Source organism: Eschrichtius robustus, chromosome 6, assembly GCF_028021215.1.
Source record: "Eschrichtius robustus isolate mEscRob2 chromosome 6, mEscRob2.pri, whole genome shotgun sequence".
NCBI lineage: Eukaryota > Metazoa > Chordata > Mammalia > Artiodactyla > Eschrichtiidae > Eschrichtius > Eschrichtius robustus.
In genome coordinates, this window is record NC_090829.1 from 20492353 (window position 1) to 20510658 (window position 18306).

At 56.8% G+C, this 18306-nt stretch overlaps 1 protein-coding gene across 1 annotated transcript; it reads right to left on the bottom strand.

Moving 5' to 3' along the window:
* Positions 1–13170: 13170 nt before the first annotated feature.
* FOXL2 (forkhead box L2) lies at positions 13171–14749 on the bottom strand. The gene has a single exon (XM_068547332.1). It carries the CDS (start codon positions 14486–14488, stop codon positions 13349–13351), a length of 1140 nt encoding a protein of 379 aa, XP_068403433.1. The 5' UTR covers positions 14489–14749; the 3' UTR covers positions 13171–13348.
* Between the last annotated feature and the right edge of the window lie 3557 nt (positions 14750–18306).

The following is an 18306-nucleotide window of genomic DNA, read 5'->3' on the forward strand; positions in this document are numbered from 1 at the left end:
GCTATTGTATGTTGGGATCACCAGGGTTGCTTTGAAAAATCCTGATGCCCTGGTTATACCCCACATATGGAACCTGGACACAATAATTTTTAAGGACCCCTGGGTGATTTTTGGAGTGCAGCTAGTACCATGAACCCCTGAGCTACTGATTGAGTGGTTGAAGGGGACATCCTGAAGCAAATCAGACTTTTGGGGTGTCTGCTTAGCCTTCAATGAGTGCCATGACTGCTCTCTCCCCACAGGAAGGAACCATCAGAAACTACTATAAGACCCTCCCCCTCACCAACAGCTCCAGTTGACAAGACCCAACCCAGGGGGGCCAGTTTCTCTCTCACAGGAAAATGGAATTGGGACCCAGAGATTTTAGCTATAACTGGGCTCTTCCCTTGAACAGAGCAGAGGAGAGGCCTGGTCAGAGCAGCAAGAAAAGTTGGTCTGGGGCTTCCCTGGTGGCGCAGTGGTTGAGAATCCGCCTGCCAATGCAGGGGTCACAGGTTTGAGCCCTGGTCCGGGAAGATCCCACATGCCGTGGAGCAACTAAGCCCGCGCGCCACAACTACTGAGCCTGTGCTCTAGGGCCCGCGAGCCACAACTACTGAGCCTGCGTGCCACAGCTACTGAAGCCCGCGCGCCTAGAGCCCGTGCTCCGCAACAAGAGAAGCCACTGCAATGAGAAGCCCGCGCACTGCACTGAAGAGTAGCCCCTGCTCGCCGCAACTAGAGAAAGCCCGCCCGCAGCAACAAAGACCCAACACAGCCAAAAATAAATTTAAAAAAGATTGACAAAGTGAAAAAAATATATATATATTAAAAAAAAAAAAGTTGGTCTGCAGAGAGAAACTACCTCTGTTCCTGCCGTCACCTCAGCCCCTGTCCCAGTCCTTCGGGAAGGGTGGCTGCCACCCTGCCAGGGGCTCCAAGGTCACCCACAAACCCTTATGACAATCTCCCCCCACCCCTACCGTTTGGCTTAAGCCAGCTCTAGTGGGTTTACGTTACTTGTGACCGAAGAGGCCTGACACATGCACAGGCAACAGTACAACAAAAACACACAGAAACAAGCGTGTATCCACCACCCCACACATACACACATACACTCATACACACATCCGGTGTTTGAACCAGGCTTTTTGTAACTCCATGTGGTCCCAATGGAAGATTCTTTGGAATCTGTATTTTCCGGAGTCCACTTGGAGAAACCTCAGCCTTCAATTCAATTGGGAACAGCAGTGGTTCCCTAATGTGGCTCCATGGGTTTCATCAGAATCACCTGGAGGAACTGACTTACAGATACACATACACGGATCGCCAAGCACTAGCCCCAGAGAGGCAAAAGCTGTCCAGTATGAAGAGGATCATGAAATCCACCCTTTAAAAACTTTCTTTGTGAGATTTTTTTTTCTGGGGGCGGGGCCACACCATGTTAACTCCCTGACCAGGGATCGAACCTGTGCCCCCCGCATTGAGAGCATGGAATCTTAACCACTGCACCACCAGGGAAGTCCCCTTTCTGAGATTTTGATGTGCATTTGAGTCTACTGGGATCAGGCGGGCTGAATTAGTGTAACTTATGAAATTCCCCTTTAGCCTCTTTTCTGGTTGGAGGTGGTGTCCCTCCATCATGTCTGGGAGATGGATTTTTTTTTTTTTTTGGCTGCCCCGTGTAGCATGTAGGATCTTAGTTCCCACGCCCCCTGCATTGGAAGCGTGGAGTCTCAACCACTGGACCACCAGGGAAGTCCCTGGGAGATGGATTGTGAAGGCATTTTGTTAGAGAGATGGATAAGAGCCTAGTCTGTGAACATATACAAAAGAGCCCAGTGAAGTTCAGGCTTGTTGAACTGGTCAAATGAAGTAGATCATTTACTTTGCCTATAGACTCAACTCCTCCCCACCCAACCCCCACCCCCAAAAAAGTGTTTGTATGTGTGTGTGAGTAAAGCAGCAAATGTACTTTTTATTTTAGAAACAAAAATATCATTTCTGACCCAACAATAGCCGGATCCCTGTGAATGAAGGGTTTGCATATTTTCCTGTTTTAACGGTTCTAGTATAAACAACCCAAGCCCAGGCCTGATTGTCAGTAGGTCCTGAGCAGCCCAACCAGAGTGCTGGAAATGACTCCTTCAGCCCTGAGAACCTGGACCCGGCCTAGTGCCAGGATTCAGGCTTGTGTTTAACAGTAGCAATGGGGTCAGGAGTTGAGGGAGAGGGCAACTGCAGTGATCCCCAAGACCAAAGCTAATGCCAGAAGCAATAGCAATAGCAGCTGCAGAGGCAGTAGGAGCAGTAGTTACCATGTATTGAGAATTTCTTTGTTCAGGCACCAGGCTAAGTGATGTAATCATTTAGCTGAATACTTTAAAAAGGCTCAATGTGATAGCATTATTATTCCGATTTTTAGAATGAGGTTCAGAGACGTTGAGCAGCTTTTCTGAGGTCACACAGCCTCTGAGGGAAGATCCAGGATCCAAATAAATGCATGTTTGACTCCTATTACAAGACACTGCATGCAGAAACCCAGGCTGCAGATACCATCTTGAGTGCCAGCTGGGGATACAGGGCTTGGTCCTAGAGGCAGGCCAGGGCAGCTCTTCAGGCACATTGCTGGTCCCTGCTCTCTTTCAGGACATTTCTTCCAGCACCCCAGCTCCACTGGTCTCCAGCAAAGAGAAATAATAGCTGTCGGCAGAGTCTGGAAGGCCCTCTCCCAGCTCAAGGCAATTCCAAATTTCTGGGTGGAACCTTTGTGCCCTGAGAGTGGGACGACAACACTCCTTTTTGGGCCAGCAAGGGACTCAAGATTTTTTGATCAACTACTGATTCCATATTTAATGACCAAGAGAGTGTGATTCCTAGACCTGAAACAAAGCTGAATAGTGCTGTTATATTAAAAAATTATGGCTCACCTATATGATGGATTATTAAGCATTCATTCCAAATCATCTTTCAAAGAATCAGATATGGAGAAACTCTCATAGTGAGAGGTTAAAAGAAGCAGGATACAAAATGGCAAATTCTATATAAAATATATTCTTGTAATTATGGAAATTAGACTTATTAAAATATATAAATAAAAGATCAGAGGAAAGTCACCAAAATGTTCACTGTGGTTACCTCGTGGAGGAGGGGTGGGATCACCTGTAATCTTTGTTTTGTTTACTCAATTTTCTATTTTCTCAGTTTTCTTCAACTTGAATTATCTTTGTAAATAAGAGGAAAAGTGAAAACGTGCAAAGTCCTAATATGTAGCACTGGAAGGGCACAGGTATGATTACTGAATAATTTTTATCCCACCTTAGATTCCAGCAGGCGGAAGCGTCTTCCCCCCTCACGGCCCAAGGCTTGTTTCAAGAGTGACGACGGAGGCGCGGTCACCAGTAGGCCAACTCTGAGCGAGGCCGTGTGCCGTGCGGGTCGGGAACCGGTCCTTTCGGATCCTTGGGGCTCCCTTAATTTGGTTGAGGAGACAAGTGCTCTGCAAGAAATAGAGGCAGCCAAGCGACAAGGAGACTATCTAGTGGAGTTGGAAGTCGAACGGAGTGGGAGGGCAGGGTTTTCTGGGTCTTGACCCAGGGGTGCCAATCAGTGCCATGGTGCTGAGAATAAAGGGGCCTGAGCACAGACTGGGGTTCTCCTCGGGCTCCCCAGAGTCCGCCAAATGGCCTGCCGTGACGTGCCTGGTGGGCGCCTGCGGGTTGCGGCTTCCCACCCTTCCCCCGCTTCCCACGAGGGACGGTGGGTCCGGGATCCGGGCGGTAGCCCCAGAGCAGCTGGACTGCCAGCGCAGAGCTTCGGCTCTCTGAGCAGCCCCTGGTTGGAGCACCCGGAGTCCGGGGCTGGCGGGGAGCAGGGACCAGAAACTGAGAGATATCAGAGGGTATCGGCAGTGGTTGAAGGCGCGTCGGGCACTCCCGGGATCCAGCAAGAGTGGTGTCAGCCACTCTGCGCTGTGGGGTAGCCTTGCCTTGTGCGAGCTCCTCTCGTGGGCTCAGCTCCTGGGCCGCTGAGGGAGGCTGCGATGATGTCGCTTAATGCCAGCAGAGGGCAGCCTCGAGGCAGCGAGGCCGCAAGGCGACCTCGCCGTGCCGCGCGCGGGCTCCCTTCCAGTGCCCTTGCTCGGCGGGATGGGGACGGCCTTGGAGCCCGGGGACCAGCGACCTCAGTCTGCCGGAGCCGGGCGCCGAGGCCCAAGGGCACCCGGAGAGATGTGGTCAGGCTGCAGCCCTCGGGCAACCTTAGTCTCCGAGTGCGAAGGCTTGGGGCGGGGAAGCGGGGGGGCGGCGGGGGGGGGGAACCAAATGCCCCAGGAGAAAAAGCAAGAAGCAAAGCCCAACACACAGGGAATATATATATATATAAGAAACAGGTTCCAAGCGTGTAGGAACCTTTTTAAATTATGTTGGTGAGAGCTAGAATAGTTTTCGCGTCCTTGGCGAGGGAAGTCGGAGGCTAAGAGCCGGATGTCTCGAGCCGCGCGCAGGAGACGTGGCGCAAGGAAGGACCTGGCGATCCCGGCTGGGGGCATCGGAGCCGCGGTCTAGGGATCCAGACTCAGCTAATTGAGGATTCCAGTCCCGACCCTGGTCACTTCCCGGCTGTTGAATTTGGGGCAACTTACTGTACCTCTCTTGCCTCCAACTAATCACTTCTGTAAAATGGGCATGGTGAGCTCCGAGTCTTGCAGGGTCATTAGAGATTCAAGACAGCAGAATTCGTTCGTCACTGCTTCTGCTCCGGCACAACTCAGGGCTCCTGGTTTTGCGGCTGGGGTGAAAGGATCGCGCATTTGCCTATCGTGGCTGCCTTGGGGATGCAGGCCAGCCAGACTTTTGGGACCCAGCTGCGCGTGGGCAGTCACGGCCCTGGAATCTTAGGGCTCTCTTTCGAGGCAGTCCGGCGAGCCCCGAGCTCCCCTCCTCTGGGCACCAGGGTCACCGAGCTCTAGCAGTGCGCACTTTATCAGCGAACGAATTGAGACTAGACACCCGGCGCGGTGGGTTTCCCGGGAAGCCTGGCGAAAGGCCAAGGCCCGCCGGGCCTGGAGGTAGCTTAGGGCGGTAAACGGGCCAACCTCGGAGCGCGTCTAGCAAACACATCCACGTTCAACAGCGGGCGAGGTCTTTGGCTGGCCCCGCTCTCTCACAGTCTGCATGCAAACGGGCACCCATTAACTTGTCTTGGCTTGTTTCCCCACTTAAAATTCGAAAGGACAGTATCTCCAGGGTAGTTGTAAAAATCGTGATTAGAAACTGTAAAGGCCTATGTAAATATGAGGCATAATTACTACTCAGGAGCAGCCGGCTCCATCGGCGTCTGCGCAGCGCGCGAACAGGGCAGATGCCAGAACAGAGTTCAAACGTGTGCACAGGTATATCACGCGTGTGTAAATGTGTCTGCCTGTCTTTCTAGACTGATAACAGATGCACACACGTATGCGTGTACATGCACACGGATACGGGATACCCTCGTGCAGAGGCGTCTATGCACACTGCGCACGCGGACGCGACTGTTTGTGCCTGGCGGCAGAATGTGCACACTGCTCAGCCGACCCGTTTCTCTCCAACTGAGTCAGTGCCACCTGGGGAAGTAGGATCTCAGGTGCCGCTCCAGGGTGCGGCAAAGCCCGGATCCGGTCAGCGCCTCGGCGCCGCCAGGCTCCTTTATCTCTCATCTGATGGCCGGTAGGCAGCTCCAGTTTCAGTGGGGACCAAGATCCCCGAGTCAGCGGGTGGGGGCCAGGGGCGAGAGAGGAAGAGGTGGAGGGCGCTCCCGGCACGCGAGGCTGCAGGGCCTCACTTCCCCGGTCTGTCGCCTTTCCTTTTCCTCCCCAGGTCGCGTCCCCGTGGAAGATAAAAGGCGCCCGGATCTTCCAGTAGGCTCAGGGAGAACGGCCCGGGCCCCTACCCCCACAAGCCATCATGAAGGGAGGGGAACCGAGGATTCGCCCTCAGCTTGGGAAAATGTGCGGCTGCAGCGCCGGCTGGGGGCCCCAGGGCACAACCTGGTGTACGTGGGAGGCGCGCAGCCTGACTGCTGAAGATCCCTCCATCTCCGCACGCGCAGGTCGCCGGGCTCGTCTCCCCCTTCTTTCTTCGGAAGAAGTCTGAGCTGCGCAGCACTCGCATCACCTGCGTGTGTCTGCGGAGAACGGACCCTACGCGTACCCTGGGGTCCCCACGCCGCCGTGCAAAGGCAACACCACGGAGGCTTGAGCTCCGCGGCGACCCGCGTTTCTAAATCACAAAAAGCGGTAGGATAGGGTCAGAAAAGCTCTCCCGCCACCTCCGCAGACCCGTTCGGCCGACAGGAAGGCGTAACGCCGAAAATTTGAGGCCAAGAGCTGGAGGGGTCTCCAGGGCCGCGAGAAGGCACAGAGGCGCAGCGGCGAAGCCACGGCACGGGTTCGGATCCTGTTGGCCAACCGAGCCCAGCGGCCGCAAACGCCAGAGACGCAGCAGAAGTTGCTCACGATTCCACTCTAGAGGACCAAGTCAGGCGACGTCCGTCCCGGGGGTGGGAGTTGGGGGGAGACGGCGGGCATGGCCCCTCACCCCTCCTGGAGCCCTTAAGTAGGAAAACGTAACGCTGTTGGGGACTGGGTCCAGGGAATTTAGTGGCAGAAGACACAGGGCAAGCCGAGAAACGCGGATCCGTGCCTCAGTTGGGCCTGGGGCTGGGGGAGCAGCCCCTGGCTGGGTAGCCCCGTTCCGGCAAGGCCGGCCTGTTGGAAGCGGCCAATGGACGGCCCCGCTGCCCCCTCCCTCGGGATTCCACAGGGCTCTGACCCGGCCTTTATCTTGGCGCGGTCAGCAGTCATGGGGGCTTCAGGAAAGAAGACAAAGGCCCGATGTCACTGCGGGCGGGGGCTCGGTTTCCTGACTCTGCTCACACTCACAGCCTTTGGGACTTGTTGGGGGTAGATTTTTAAAAATATGTGTCGAATTTCCTTCTTTCTCCCTAGAAACAAACAAAAAAAGCAAAAAGCACATTCACCTTCCCTCCTCATCCATAGGGATTGAAGTTTCCCGGGATCCTGTCCTTTCCTTTTCTTCGCCTGCCTAAAGAAAACTTTTCGTGGAGAATCCGGAAAAAGTTTTATTTTATTCGGTTCGTTGTCCTTTGCTATTACTAAGGACAACGAGGTCAGGTTGAGCGCCTAACGCGGAGAAGCGGAGTCAGTCTCCCGGCGTGGCGGGGGCTCGGGCGGCAAATGCCCGGTGCGCTCCGCCACCTCCGGGGACGGTCAGGGTCTCCTGCGCTTCCCCTGCTCGCCCTGCTGTCCGGAGCACCCTGAGCTCAGACGGGCCCATTCGTTCTCACCGAAGTTTTATAGCTGCCAGGAGGCACCGGGTCCGCGCCTGGTGATCCGCGCTTGCAGCGCCGTCACCAGGCCCGCGGACTGGAGGCTCTGGCGCCCGGGCCCGGCTGTGCGGAGCCACGGCCCCATGCGGTCTCCGCTGTCACCCGCGGGCTGCGTCTCTGCCCGCCGCAGCTCGGCCAACCCGTTTCCTGCGTTTACCCCTCAGGTTTCCCGTTTCTCCACAAAGACCGGGGGGAGCCTCTCCCACAAGCTGACCTCCGCCACCTCCCGCCTCGTGGCCACCTACTGCTTTTCTGAAAAAGGGGGAAAAAGTTCTAACAGCCCCGCGTTCCAGAGGGAGGCACCTGAGCGCGTGGGGCGTCGGCCCAAGAGCTTGAGAGTGGCGGCTGTGCCTGGACCCCAGCGCCTGAGTGGGTGTCACTTCGCAGGTCAGTGGGCCTTTCTCGGGGAAAACCTCATATATCGGTGAAGACCGGCTTAGGAGAAGCGAGAGGGCGGTTGGAGGAGCCCCGGACCAGGCTCTCCATCTGTGCCCCCACGAATCGGGTATTCCCAGCAACAGAATGCGCCTCACCCCCAGAGTCAAGGGGCTGAGGCAGGGTGGACGCAATCGCCCCCGAGCCCGGACGGCGAAGGTGATCAGTGGCCTGGGCTCTTGGGGCGTGCAGGGGTGGCCATAGCCGCTGCATTTGGATGTCATACCCTACAGAGTTACTACCAAAGGCTTTTCCTTTCTTCTTCTTTCCCTCCTTTCCCCATTCTCCCCCTTCTCTTCATCCCTCCCTCCCTTCCTCCCTTCTTTCTTACTTTCCTCTTTCAACAGGGGAAGGAAAACCATATTGACTATCTATTATAAACTGGGCATTTTCACATTAGAACATTTAATTATTTTAATAACCCTGCAAGGTATATATAATTCTATTTTAGATGAGAAAACTGAAATTCAGAATGTTTTTTTTCCCCCAGGGTCCCACAGTTATTAAAGGAGGTCACCAGCCTCCACACTAGTCCTTCCAGGCTGAACAGTCCCTGTCCTTGCCCCCTCCTGCACAAACCATCTCCCTGGCGTGACATGGTCCCAGAACAAGTTTGTGAGAGCTTACCACCGAGGAGCGAGCAGCAAACAGCTGGCATAGCAGAAGTTTCCAGAGTAAAATCAGCCCACAGCTCAGACCCAGCCCTGTGCTTCCTTCTCCTCTGGCTGGCTCCCCCTTTACCCACTGAGCTCCCCAACATCAAACATCGGTTGGCAGGGCCCAGTTGGGCAGCTGGGCTCGGTATTCTCAGGTCTCTCCTTAAAATTTCTGAGGCTGTTTGCCCGACAGACAGCTGGGTGACCTCTGGCTGGCTCCTTCTCTTCTCAGGACCCCAGGTTCCTTAAATGTATACAAGATTTGGGGTTCCTGGGGCCCAGACACTCTTGTGACAGAATGGAGCCCTCTCTCCAGAAAGCAGAAAGCCAATCAGACCGCTTGGTTTCAAGAATCCTTCAGAAGTGAAGTGAAGAATCTTTCACTTCTGGTTGTGGTTCTGGGGCATGAAGGTCGCTCCCAACCACTCCAGGCCTCCGGTCCCCACCACAGAGGAGGGGTGTGGGCTCCTGGGCCCATCCCTTCATACAGGTTCCACAGGCTACTCCCAGAAGCAGGGGCTGCCCTCCAGAGGCAGCGGGACTGACAAGGCATAGTCACCACTGGCTTATCTCCACAGAGTGGGAGCACCGCAGGACTCCTGAGCCTGACCAAGCTGCTCTCCCTGGCCCCTGACACGCTCCTGGAGACCAGGAGCCTGGCTCAGCGGTTCCAGTACTCCAGACCTCCATTAAGGGAAGAGCTTCTTCATGGGCAGACTGTGTTGGGTCTGACCCAGTTTCCTGGCCCATCCTCTCCTGCCCATCTGGCTGCAAGAAGCCCTGGTCCACCCCTGGTTTCCACCCACCACCAGGGGGCTCTTCCCAGCCTGGAGCTCCAGCCTTGGCTAGTGAGAGGCCCAGGCAAGGGCAGAAGGACACCTAACCTCAGGTGAAAGGTCTTGGGCTTCCTGCCTGCCCAAAGCCAGGAGGCAGAGGAGTAAACGCTTTACTTAGGCAAGGGGGAAACAGGCCCAGAACACCCTCTGGAGTAGGGTGCGGGGCCATCCCAGAGAACCCCCTAGGTCCCCATTTTACAGTCCCTTGGTGCATGTACTGCACTGGCAAAGATTCCTCCCAGGTCCCCCTGAGGACTGGACACTCTCCCCCACCGAACCCAAGTACTCTGGCTGGGCAGTTCTAGGCGGTGGGGATGACCAAGAATTTGTGTGTAAATGTGAGGAGAGGGGCTCATCTTGTCAGCGCTGAGTGTGAGGGTGTTTACACGCATACAAGTACACACATACTCCTCATTCAATGCCATGTGTAGCAACTCATTACCCAGGACATGCAGAAATTGGCAGCGTATTTATATCAAGCTATTTACGTTGTATTTACAATACACTCTGGCAAACATATATACATATACCCACATGGTCTGGCCATCTAGACCAGACTGTATGTGCTAAGGCATAATTGCTACATATCAGGAACTCTCTTAAATACTTTTGTCCTTGCTTAGGGAATTCCTTAAATCATCTTCTCTAACAGAAACTCAAAAGTGCAAAGAGGGAGAGGAAAGAAAAGAAATGAAAGATGAAGAAAACCAACCATTGCCCCGAACTTGTAACACTGGGGGGAAATGACCAAACTGTAGAGATTTGGAGAACCTCCTGGGGCTGGAATTAGAGACAGATGTCTTTCTGCAGGCATCCATGGGGAAGTGGGGTATGGTTTGGCTCCCTTCTCTCAACTCCTCCAATCCCTGTGTAGACCAGGAATCCCTCCCCGATTCCTCCATCTCATCCTCCGAACTGGGTGAGGCTACTGCTCTTTCCCCAGTCGTGGGTGCCTCTCGCCTTTCAGTTCTTGGGGGACAGAGAAAGGCTCTGTCCTTCAGCGCTGGCCTAGGCCAACTTCCCCACCTCACTGGAGGCTCTGCCCAGAAGACTTCCCTTCTCTGCTTTCTCTGCTTGGAATAGAAGTTGTGGGCTGCTGAGAGCCAGCCTTGGAGCAGAGAGCCTCAACCAGCTGAAGCAAAGGCTCTGTATGTATTCTCTGTTTTCATTCAACAAACCAAAATTATATACCCAGAACATAACTGCATATGTTACCAATGACTTATGAATGCAACACACGCTGTGGTCCCAGTAACCATTCCCTGAATATTAGCCATGTGATTATTACAATGCCTAAAATATATGCCCTCTCTGAAGGTGAATGACAGATATACACACCTCTCTCCCTGTCACCAGGACATGACTTACACTGTACACACACATTTGCGGCAGGCATAGACTATACAACTACCAATGAGATACATGTTCACATCACAGAAAGCACGGGCAAGCACGCAGCCATCTACTTTCTTTTCCCCACCTCACCTTAGTCAGCCAGACAAAGGTGCAGCAGGTTGCCAGAAGCACCCAGACACCAAGCCTGACCAGCCTGCTGGGTTTCTCGCCTGCCGGGGCTGAACCTCATGTGCAGCCTGCTCTGGTTCCCCTGGCCCTGGCAGGCTCCAGTGCTGGTCTCAGGGTGATGTTCCTCAGAACCCGCACGGCTTCGTCCTCCATGTTCCAGCCTCCCCGGGATGCCCGAGGAAGAAGTGGGATTTCTGAGCCTGAGCCACTTCCCCTTGGGGCCAACGACACATAACAGGGCTCCCACTCTAACGTTGCCAAGGCGTAACCACCAGTATAGGCTGAAGTGGGAGGCCTGCAGGCTCATTCCTTGCCGCGGGCAGCTCCTCCCGGCTTACTGGTCGGCCTGGACCTGTGGCCACTGCTGTACAGGCTGAGTGGGGGGCAGTGAGCAACACGTGGCTGGGAGCGGGGTCCAGCTCAAGCTGCGCCGCTGCAGTGGCAGCAAGAGTTGGCTGATACTTGTCATCCCACCGAACGACTGAAAGCCGACCACCTCTAATCCCCCTCTCAGCCTCGGCCTGTAATCCGGTCGAACTCCCGTGTGCCTGCGCGGAAGCACCGGTCTGAATTCGTTATTCGAAGAGTCTCAGTAAAGAAAAAGAGAGAGAAAAGATTACATTTCTACAGCCAGGCCGTATGTTCACCTATCTCTGATATTCCCAAATCTCTTACACATATCTCAAGGTAAATGAATTCTGACCATTAAAAATAAGGCAATCAGTCACTCGTTACATTTGTACAGAGGTTTGCAGCTTACAGAGCATTTCCGCAACCAGGATTTTATCTATTTGGAATAAACTCTTCTGGCTGTTAGATTTAACTGGAAGAATTGAAAAGCATGAAGACAATATAATAAAAACACGGCCCATACACCTAGCACGGCTGTGGAGGATGTAAAGTTCAAACTCGCATGGATGCAAAAATAGAACAAATCCTACATACAGTCACGCCTTGTGAAAGAACCACGGCAAATAATGTCTCTGCGATGACGTGAAACAGCCTCAACAGACCAGCGATGACACAGAAAACAAACAATCCCCGGGAAAACAAAGCAGCAGCGACAACCACAAAGGTCCCCCACTCCGGCTGCCCTCAAACCTTGTTTATCTGAAAAAGGATAAATTTTTGCTGAAAATCTCCCTCTTTTAACTAGCTGCTGAACAAACTTAGGCGCGACATAAATAATATAAGTCCGTGTGAAAAGAAAGAACAAAAAATTTATTCGGGAATCGACAAGACAAAACAACAACAAACAAACAACAAAACAACAAAAGTGCTCTAGTTCTTTCTAGAAAAATTTGGTCCTCCAAACGACACACTACAGAACAACCAGGTCTAGAATTTTGGGCCAGCAGGCTCGGGGCCACAAGCCCGCCTGGTCCGACTGCTGCCGGGTTTCACATTTCTCCTGCCCAAGGTGGGAGAAGCAAGACGTTTGAAAAACAAAAATCAGGGAGGGGATGAGTTGTCCCTGCAGCTTCCGCCAGGCAGGCAGTGATCTCCCGGCGCTCGGGGGTTTGCAGCGGAAGATAGGGGAAAATTTTTGATATTTTTTTAAAAGATAGGTTGAGGGGGGAAATCCTCTGGTTTGCAGAGGAAACCGTCTGTTACTGGGCATATTCTCCTACCTCTCTGAACACAGCTTTTTGAAGGGCCGACAGGAATTCTACTTCAAATCTCCTGTAGAGAAGATTTTCATGTTTTGCTTTAGCAAACTCCAAGGCCACAATACTTGGCCGGTTTTCCGGTGAGATTTTTCTTTTAAAAAATATATTTTTTGATATCATCTAAAATAGCCCTCCCCATCTTTTTAGCAAAACATTAGCCAGCCGCCCGGGCCTGAAGGGGCCCGAAGCGCCGGGATGGAGAGCGGGGGAAACGCAGCCTCTCTCCGAGCCCGGATGCCGTGTAAACCCGAGCGCAGGCGGCCGAGAGAGGCGGCCCCGGCTCCCTGCTCCGGCCCAACCCCCGCCCGGCCCAGTGGGCCCCAGCAAGGGGCTTCTGAACAGCTCCAAGAGGGTACGCGGAGCACATACACTTTCGTCCCTTTCTCGGTCGGCACGGGTCTCGTTGCCCGCCCAGGCCGGCGCTTCTAGCCAAGGATGGCGCGGCAGCCGGACGGAGAGAGCCGAGCGCGAGCGCACCGACCTGTGAGAGAAGGCCAGGAGGTCTGCGCCGCCGACGCCCGGCTGCACCTCGGCCCCGGGCACTTCCTCTCCGCCGTGAATTTTGGCAACCGGTGTCCAGCCCGGACGCTGGGGCGCCCGGAGAAGACTAGGCCTGCAGAAAACGGGTGGAGAGGCGGGCTGCAGGCCGGAGGAGCGAAAGGGCATAGAGGGCAGGGAGGCGAGCACAGGAGGAGAAGCGGAGACAAAGAGGAGCCGAGGGGAGCGCGGAGGCGCAGAGGGGCCGTGGGCGCTGGCTCAGGGGGCGGCCCCAGCGGGCGCGCGGTCTGGCTGGCGGCGGTGGCTGCGTCCAAGGCCGGCGTCGCGCGTTCCTGCATCCTCGCAGCCGGCGGGCCCTGGCCTTTCAGAGATCGAGGCGCGAGTGCAGCGCGCCGGTCTTGCTGTCGTGGTCCCAGTAAGAGCAATGCATCATGGCGAGCTCGGGCTGCCGGGCGCAGGCGAACTGCAGGCCGGGTGCGTTGGTGGGCGCGGGCGCCGGGGGCGCGGCAGTAGCCGGGCTGGCGGGGCTGAGCTGGCCGGGGGGCGGTGCGGCGGCCCCGTGGTGCGGCGGGGCCGGCGGGGGTGCGGCGGCCGCGTGGAGATGGTGTGCGTGCGGGTGTGAGTGGGGGTGAGGCGGCGGCGGCGGCGGGGGCGCGGCGGGCGGGCCTCCCAGGCCGTTGTACGAGTTCACTACGCCGGGAGGCAGCGCCATGCTCTGCACGCGTGAGTACGGCCCGTACGAGGCAGCCGGGCCCGCCAGCCCCTTGACCACAGCGGCCGCGCCTGGGCTGCCCGGGCCTGCGGCCGCCGCTGCTGCGGCCGCCGCCGCAGCGGCCGCCGCCATCTGGCACGAGGCGTAGGGCATGGGCGAGGGCGGCTGCGGTAGCGGCCACGAGTTGTTGAGGAAGCCGGACTGCAGGTACTTGGGGGGCGCCAGGTAGCCGTAGCCGTCGGTCCCCGCGCCTGCCACGCCGCAGCCACCCGCGGCACCTCCGGCCCCAAAGAGCCCCTTGCCCGGCTGGAAGTGCGCGGGCGGCGGCCTGAAGGGTCGTTTCATGCGGCGGCGGCGCCGGTAGTTGCCCTTCTCGAACATGTCCTCGCAGGCAGGGTCCAGCGTCCAGTAGTTGCCCTTGCGCTCGCCGCCGCCCTCGCGCGGCACCTTGATGAAGCACTCGTTGAGGCTGAGGTTGTGGCGGATGCTATTCTGCCAGCCCTTCTTGTTCTTCTCGTAGAACGGGAACTTGGCGATAATGTACTGGTAGATGCCGGACAGCGTGAGCCTCTTCTCTGCGCTCTCACGGATCGCCATGGCGATGAGCGCCACGTACGAGTATGGGGGCTTCTGCGCCGGGTCCGGTTTCTCCGGGGCTGTCCCGGCGCCGCCGCCGCCACCCTTGCTCGGGCTCGGCGGCGGCGGCGCCTCGGGCTCCTTGGCTGCGCGGCCGGTCTCCGGGGCCAGCAGGGCCCCCGCGGCGTCCTCGGGCTCGGGATAGCTAGCCATCATGACAAAGCCGGCGCGCCGCGGCCGGGTAGTCCCTGCTCTTTTCCGCTGGCGCTGGCGCTGGCGCGGCAAAGAGTCCCGGTGCACAAGTCGGCTCACGGCAGAGTCTCAAACTTCTGGAGACTGCGGATGCCGCCCGCGCTCTCGCTGGCGGCCTCTCGCGCCTCTCTCTTCTTTCCCTTCCCCTAGGGAGAGGTCGGCGGGAGTGGAACTCAGCCTCTGGCCATGGGGAGTCCGCCCAACAGAGAGGGGCTCCGGCTCCGCCGCCCCTCCCCGCCCAGGCCAGTCCCCGCCTCGGTGGGTTTTCTTTTCTGCGCTCTTCCCCTCCCCCCACCCTCCGGTTTCCCGAGGCAAGACCCGCGTCTCTGGCGGAGCTGCCTCCTGGAGTCCCTAGTGCGCCAGGAGCCTCGCTCTGTTCTGATTCGTATGGGCTCCGCCGAGTTCCGCTTGCGTCAGGCGCCTTCGCCCCTATAGCGGGGCGGCCAGTCGCGCATGGGAGAGTTCATCTCCAAGTCACTTTTTGTAAACGCCCCGCACAGCCCGGACCGGCCTGCCCCCTCCCAGCGAGCTTAGGGGGCCCGGCGGACAGCCGCGCTCACGCTCTCACAAGCCCTTGAATCTGTCGGTGCTCGCTCTGCGGACTGGGCCGGGCGATGCCGAGGGCCTCGGCGGGGTCCGTCTGCACTCGGCCCGTGTCCTGGGAGCTCGAGCCCTAAAGGGGAGAGGCGCGCCAAGCCTCCTCGCAGCTTCCAGGTGAAAGAAAACGACTCCTTTGCTCTGCCCTTCGCTGCTGGCTTGGGGCTAAACTTCTAGCTCCGGTCCGGGGGAGGGGCGGGACGGCGAGGGGGCCGGACGAGGGTGGGGTGCAGAGAGCTGCGCGTTGGCTTTGGGAAACTCAGCCCAGAAACGCGTGTCACTGAACGAAGAAACCTCGGCCTGGCCTGTCCCTTGCGCTCTCAGAGTGACTGGGCCGGGACGGAGCCAGGGAAGAAGATCGCTGGGAAGAGGGGCCCAGGGGCTCTGCCTGAAGCCCCTGCACCCTTCCTTGCGCCGCTCCTGGACCTAGGGACCAGACCCCTACTCAGTGACCGCTTCGTAATCCTACGGGTTGGATGTGTGCTTTAACACACAGAGACTCCCTTTAACCAAGTAGACGCCACTCTGCTCCTGCTCCGACACAGGCGCAGATGTTGCCGTGGGGCTTTGGGGGACTGTATATGTATGTGCACCGCATCACAAATAGAAGTCATGGGGAGGGTCTGTCCTTGTGACATGTGAGATACCAGCTGTCTGGGTGTGCGTGTGCTGGTGCAGAAACACAGGTATGCACGTATACAAGGTGTGATATTTATATTTATGGGGTAAAACACATTTATACTTATAGATACGTAATGGTATATGTGTATCATGTATCAGAGTAAATGTGGCTCATGAATATTGCATCTTGTTTCTTTTTCCTCTTTTCTGTCTCCTCCTCTCTCTCCTTTATTTATCCTTTCCTTCCCTTCCCCATTTCCCCTTTTCTTTCTTTCTCAATTCTTCCTGCCTCTCTCGCTGCCGGTGTATATAATCTATCACAGCCTAGGAAGAAAAACAACAGGCTGTAAGGGAGGTACTTGTTCAAATCTCTCTCCTGACAAGACATTTGTTCGATCTTTCTCCAGGGCTGAGGGGTGAATTCTCACCTACTTTCAACAGAGGTCTGATTGGGACCCAGTTCAATGCAGGGAGGTTGTCTGAGGGGAAATCAGTGCTGGCAAAATAGTCAGGTGTGTCTTTTAACAGTTAACTCAGCCTTAACAAAAAGTCTGCAGTCATAAAGTGTGAGAGAGCTGGCCGGTGTTTTGAGTCTTCATGCCCCAAACCCCTTGTCGCCGACCGGGCCGGGATACTTTGTGGAGGAAGGTGAACTGAATGGATGTCATGCGGGTGTGTGTAGTGGTTGGCATGTCTGGAGTGGCTGGCCCAATGCCTGTCACTACCTCTTCCTCCCAAGCTGCCCAGTCTCTGAGGAAGCCTGAAGAGCCACTGGTGGCCTATGGGCCTTTTCCCCAGCATCCACAGGCCACCCTCATGTGCGGCCTCTTCCCACTCAGGCCCCTGCTCTGCATTCTGAGATTAAAGGAAAGGAGGACAGGGTGATCAGGCTCTTTGGAATTCAGCATCTTGAAGGTGACTCCAGGGAGCTCAGCAGGGCAGCCTGGCCTGAGCACCACAGTAAGAGCGAGCAGGGCTCTCCTAAACTCACCTCACTAAATACCTTTCTCCACCCGCCATTGAAAAGGTCCCAAGTGGCTTGATTGTTTTCTTTCACTGCTTCCAACATACACCGGGGCAAGCAGCTCTTCTTCAAAACTTCTGTGGTTGCTTCCTGAGCAAGAGCGAAGGTGTTTTCTTCTTCCTTACCCCCATTAGTGCCCAGGCTATGGGTGGGAGTGGTGTGTGTTGGGTTTGGGGCTGCTGCAGATTGACTTCACTGCCCATCCTCCCCCAGGGCCTTGGCAGGGGAAAATACAGCTGGGCGGTGGGGGGCTGCTCTCTCCTCCGTTTTTTTCTGACCACCCAGGCTGGCGCCCTCTCTCTCTCCCTCTCCCTCTCCCTCTCTCCCCCTTGCAGGCATTTCCGCTGCCGGCCTGCAGCAGCCAGGTGTGACAGCATTGTTGTGTGTGTCATCACTTCCCTGAATTCCAAACTTGGCTCCCTTTTCAGCCTTTAAGGACTGTGTGTGTGTGTGTGTGTGTGTGTGTGTGTGTGTGCGCGTGTGTAGGGGTTGGGGGTGAAGGAAGGGGTTACTCTCAAGGATTTTCTGAGTAGGAAGGAAGAGGAGTCCTGCTCCCAGGTACCGATCTCTCCAGGAAGCGGTGGGGCGCGCCTTGGTTTACTTCTCATCCCTCTTGGGCAGGCTGGGTAGGGCCCTGCTTCTGGGCGAGGTCGGGATCCCGCCGGCAAGACAGACCGCGCCGAGGCTTGTGTGGGGCCCCAGGGCGTTGCGGCGCGTAGGGCTCCTGCTCAGTGACCTTGGGGCGGTGCCCACGTCCAAGGGCCGGGCGGAGCTCCCAGCCTCTCCGGCCCGGGTTTCCCGGCGGCCCGCAGCTGCGGCTCTGTTCTTCCAGCCCGAGCACCGCCGGCCGACGCCGTGGAGACCCGCCGACCTAGCGCGGCCGCCGGCCCCGCGTCCGCCCCGCGCGGCGGAGGCCCCGACAGCCGGAGCGAGCTGTGCCCACCGCTCTGATGGAGCGAGGCGCTCCTCTTCCCACGGCCGGGAATCCTGCAACAGCGCTGGAGCGGCCCGCGCCTTGGGAGCCTGGAGGCCGGGCCCCGCCAGGTGAGCCGCCCGGCGGCCCCGAGGCAGGCAGAGCTTCCCTGGCCCCGCTCAGCTGGCCCCGAGCCGCCGCCGGCGGAGGCCCCCGAACACCCGCCACTCCCCGCTCCTGCGGGGCGAGAGGGAACTCTCTGCGGCGCCACGGCGGGAAGAGGGAAGCTTGAACACGCGTGGTGATTAGTACATACCCGCGCGACTCCACACCTCAACAGCTGTCAGCACCATCCCGGCCCACCCCACCCCACGGACTCCAGGTCTTTCTACCCAGGTCACATTCCTCCATCCATCTCTCTCTCAGTCAACCCCCGTTATCCCCTCCAGTTCTCCTTTCCCCCACTACTCTCTCACTCTAACCTGTCACATATACTACTTCAGATCCTGCACATTTTGGTGGAAAACCTGTCAGTCTGATGCTGGGACTCTAAGCCTCTTCACACACTCCCACACCCAGCCATCTCAAGACTGATCTCTTGGCTCCATGTCTGCAAGTCTGACTCCC